We start from the raw sequence: 4422 nt of genomic DNA on the forward strand, positions 1-4422 counted from the left end.
AAAAACCATTGCATCAGAATTCTATATAAATAAATCGTTTTATCCCTCACAAAATAAATATTCTCCGCTAAAGAAATAAATCTCGTTTTTTCATAAAAGCAATAGAAATTTTATTTTGCTCGCATCTTTGGAATGGACGACCTATTGTTATTTGGTTATAATTTTGAATAACAATTGCAAGAGCATTTACTTATGAGTTTAGAGGCGGAAATAATACTTGAAAATCTTTTTCTTTTCAGGAAATAGAAAAGTTTGTACCAATGATTGTGCTGGGGTGGATGAGGTGTGACAATCTTTTTCGACTGTTTTCAACCTTCACCATTGGTGTGTAACCACCTAGAGCTCCTCCCTTCTAACCTTCCGATTGGAGTAGAAAGGAGAAGCTCTTCTCCTATTGGAGAAATCCATTGTTGTGTGAGTTGAACAAAGTCCGACAAACGAACAGACCGACATAAGGTGATGCAAACACAGGACTGTCGTATCCTTAGTCCTGAATAGTCTTGATGGCCATTTTGTAAGTACACTTTCTTTTTATTTTCCATTTATTATGTCCACATAAAAGATATCCTATTTTCTTTTCTTTTTAACATCTTGAGAATATCTTATTTTCCTATGACCTCTCAATTCTTACACTTTTATTGTAAATAAAAAAAATATTCAAACATTCGTTGCTAAAATAAATAAAATACATAATTATTTTTTTAAACTTATTCATTTAATTGCTCCGAATAACTAAGTTAATAAGTAAATTTTTTTAAAAACTCACTTTTTCTGTTTTATCATATTGCAAATAAATGGTAACCCTTTTTTTATTAATTGAATGTAATTTAAAATTATTGCGTGGGTTTTAAACAAAATACTTTTCAATTGAAAATGCAAGTAGCTAAAGAGTAGTGATTTCAGAATAATCTTTTATATTTTATGTTATCTAAATTTTACTCGCCTTAATTTTAAAAATTGAACTTAGGTTAAGGTTGATCCTGGGCCCTTTCTGGCACCACAAATTAGTTTTTTTTCTTTTTTTTTTCTGTGTTATAAAATTAGGAAACACTATTCAACCTGGAAATAGTTCTAGTAATTTGCCCTGTTAATTCAACATTTAAAGGGTTTCCTTCGGAAAAATCTCATTTAAAAAAGTTGAAATGTGTATTTTAAATCTTCTAAAAACCCTAAAAACAGAATTAAATAGAAAAATTATTTTATATTAAAATGTTTTCTTTAAGATGGTACAAAGCTATTAATACATTTTAAGGGTTAATTAGGTATACAAATTGCATTGATACTTATAATGTCTTAATTTTTATTTAATAAATTGAAACATCTTTTGAAACATCTCTCTGAACTTTAAAATGCTCCAAAATTGCATTTGATTTTTTCTTCATTTAGAAATTTTGATTATGTTTTCCAATTCTATCTATATTACCTACTTTATTATCTCTTATTCTATTATCTCTTATTCTATTATCTCTTCTCTAGATTGAAGATTAAGAATAATATTTATTTTGCTTCACAAATATTCTTGTGTTTCTCCGACAAATTCTTTTTAAAAATTGAATAAAAATTCATTCATTCAAAATTCAGTTTCAAAATTTATTCAAAATTCAGTTTCATGGACCTTTTTTCAAAGTTGCGTTTTTGCTAGGACAGTACTTAGAAATCAATCAATAAATAACATAATGTAGTCGATTTCTTTTATTTTCGATTTCATATTTTTGTAATGGATAAAGAGAAAAAAATATGAAAATAAAATTGAGTTTTAAAAAATGGGGAACAAAACGATTTCTTTATATTTATTTCTATAACAAAAGTAGGGGTTGTTCATTACATTTACCATTGTTACTAACAAAGTAGAACACTTTTATTCAAATCATATAACTGGTTATATTCAAATTATATAACTGTAGCATGTTACTATATTTGTAACAGAGTGAGTTTCGATCTTTTGAAGAACCTAACGAGTATTCATCAGGGGATCACTGAGTTTCATCCTCTGTTTTTTTTTTTTTTTTTTTTTTTTTTTTATTTNTTTTTCCTCTGTTTTTTTTTTTTTTCTTTTTTTTTTTTTATAGAAAATAATAAATATAAAAGTACAATTAAATAACAGCAAAATTTAAAAAATTGGGACTCGAATCAAAAATTTTATTGAAAAGTGTCAAACTTCTCTTTTTTGTTATAAAATTTTCTTTTTAAATTTTATTGTATCTTCTATTTCCCAATGTAAAAAAAAATTTTCATACCTCTAAAGCCATAATAAATAATTTCATACTAACTTAAATATTTGGAACTGTTCTCGCTGAAATTGTTTTTATATACTCTCAAAGCAAATATTTCTAAAGCATTTTAGGCATAGTTTAATTTTTTTTATTATGATGGGGGTGTGGGTGGAATGTAGTTTTTGGGATCTTCAATTCTTATGAGATCATTCATTTTATTTTTATTTATAGTTCCATTTATTTAAATATACTTGAAAGAAAAGTAAGAATATACGGGAAAATAAAAAAATGATTATTTATTTTTAATTAATTTTAAAACATACAAAACTTAAATTCAAAAAATTATAATAGCTATATAAATTTTTTTCGACAAGATACTTTAGTTTTAATGAAAAATATAATAAGTGTATATTTACATTATTTACTGAAGGTGAAATGTGAAGCCATGTTAAAATGTTTTAAAAAGGTGGGATTTGCAAGTTCGAAAAATATATGACTAAATGTATACCAATAAGCAGTTTTAAAAGTTATTTATTTTTAAAAGTCACGCAACCTCGTTTCTCCAAATTATGGAAAAGTAAAAAAATAAATATATATATATATATGTATATATAACGGACAACAAATACGGAATATCATGAACAATCATAGAAACCTGAAGTTTGACCACTTGATAACCCAATGCGGAGCATTGCTTTATTGGTCAGTTCAACTGAGAGATGTATGAGTAATTTTTTAATCTCCATATGTATATATATATGTGTGTGTGTATGTGTAATTTTGTTTTTTTAATATTTTTTTAAAATAAAAACTTTTTGTAAAACTATTTTTAAAAATATTTTATTTTGATAATTTTCTTCTTCTGTTTTCATTTATCTTCATTATTTTCCATGTTTTCTCTATATTTTTAACTTATTTTATGATTTATGTGCAGTAAATAAAACGTATTAATTTTCTTCATTTTTCTCACTTTTCTTTCTATCCTTTTTGTCTTTATTAATAATAATAATAATAATGCATAATAAATTGAATTCTTAAAAATCGAGGACAACTTCGACAGGTAGTGAAATTGACGGATTTCATTGTATTAAAGAAATATAATAAATATAATTTTGTATAAGATATATAATAATATAAGATACGTAATAATATAAGACATATAATAATATAAGATATATAATAATATCAGACATATAATATATAATAGTATAAAATATATATATAAGAAATATACTAAATAAAAGTTACGTGTGCTGGAAATATGAGTAATAAAGAAATAACAAATAGTACTTAATTTACGTTTCCCTTATCCATCAGTGAATAAAAATTATAATTTTAAAAATGCGTTAAAAATATAAAATATGTAATTAATAAAATAAATTTTTCTCTTAAAAAACATCCAATCTTGAAAGAAAAAAATGCATTTAGTACCGACACAAGCTCATAACAAAAACTCTTTTCCTAGAGGAAATAAATGTTTTGTATCCTCTATCTTTTGTACCGTTTCAATTGTATTTTTTTTTTTCATTCATCCCCTCAAGGGACGGCAACAGGTTCCTCTCAATTCCCCCTTCAATAACCACTATTGTGGGAATTCTTTAGACGGATGTTTCACTTGCTTTCGAACACTTTCATGCAACTGAAATAGTTTTCTTTTTAAAGTCTTTTATTAAATGATTCAGAGTTTAAATTTTAGATATTTTAGTTGGCGACAATTATAAATATCACAATCTATGACAATCGTCTGATTACAAGCAAAATGCTAGCTGTGTAACGTAAAATATAATTTAACATTTGAATTTATACTTAAAGGGTAATGATTTTTACTTTAAACGCTTTAAAGTTTTGTTAAAAAAATAAAAATAAACAATATTAATAATGTCGCAGTTAAAGAAAATGAAATGAAAAAAAACAAAAACAAAACAAATATTTGATTCAAATTGAAGATAAAAGTTTTTAACAATAATTGCACGTTATTTTCGAATAGCCTGTTTTAACTGCTGCACTTGATTTTGAAGAATGATAATAAGCAAGTGTTGTTAAATTAAGAACAGCTATGAAATCAAAAAATATAGAGAAAACATGTATAATAATAAAGATTAATGAAAAGAGAAGAAAAAAAAAATATAAAAATAAAATATTTTTAAAAGATTATTTATATATATATATATATATATATATATATATCATATGACTTGATTTGTCATGT

At 24.2% G+C, this 4422-nt stretch overlaps 1 protein-coding gene across 1 annotated transcript in view; it reads left to right on the forward strand.

Moving 5' to 3' along the window:
• Positions 1-416: 416 nt before the first annotated feature.
• Positions 417-4422, forward strand: part of LOC107455833 (transcription factor egl-13-like) — a 189870-nt gene continuing 185864 nt past the window's right edge. Inside the window, exon 1 of the mRNA XM_043044639.2 lies at positions 417-514. Within this exon, the coding sequence (XP_042900573.2) occupies positions 504-514 (11 nt within the window). The 5' untranslated portion in view covers positions 417-503. The remainder of the gene's footprint in view (positions 515-4422) is intronic.

Source organism: Parasteatoda tepidariorum, chromosome X1, assembly GCF_043381705.1.
Source record: "Parasteatoda tepidariorum isolate YZ-2023 chromosome X1, CAS_Ptep_4.0, whole genome shotgun sequence".
In the NCBI taxonomy this organism is placed as follows: Eukaryota; Metazoa; Arthropoda; class Arachnida; order Araneae; family Theridiidae; genus Parasteatoda; species Parasteatoda tepidariorum.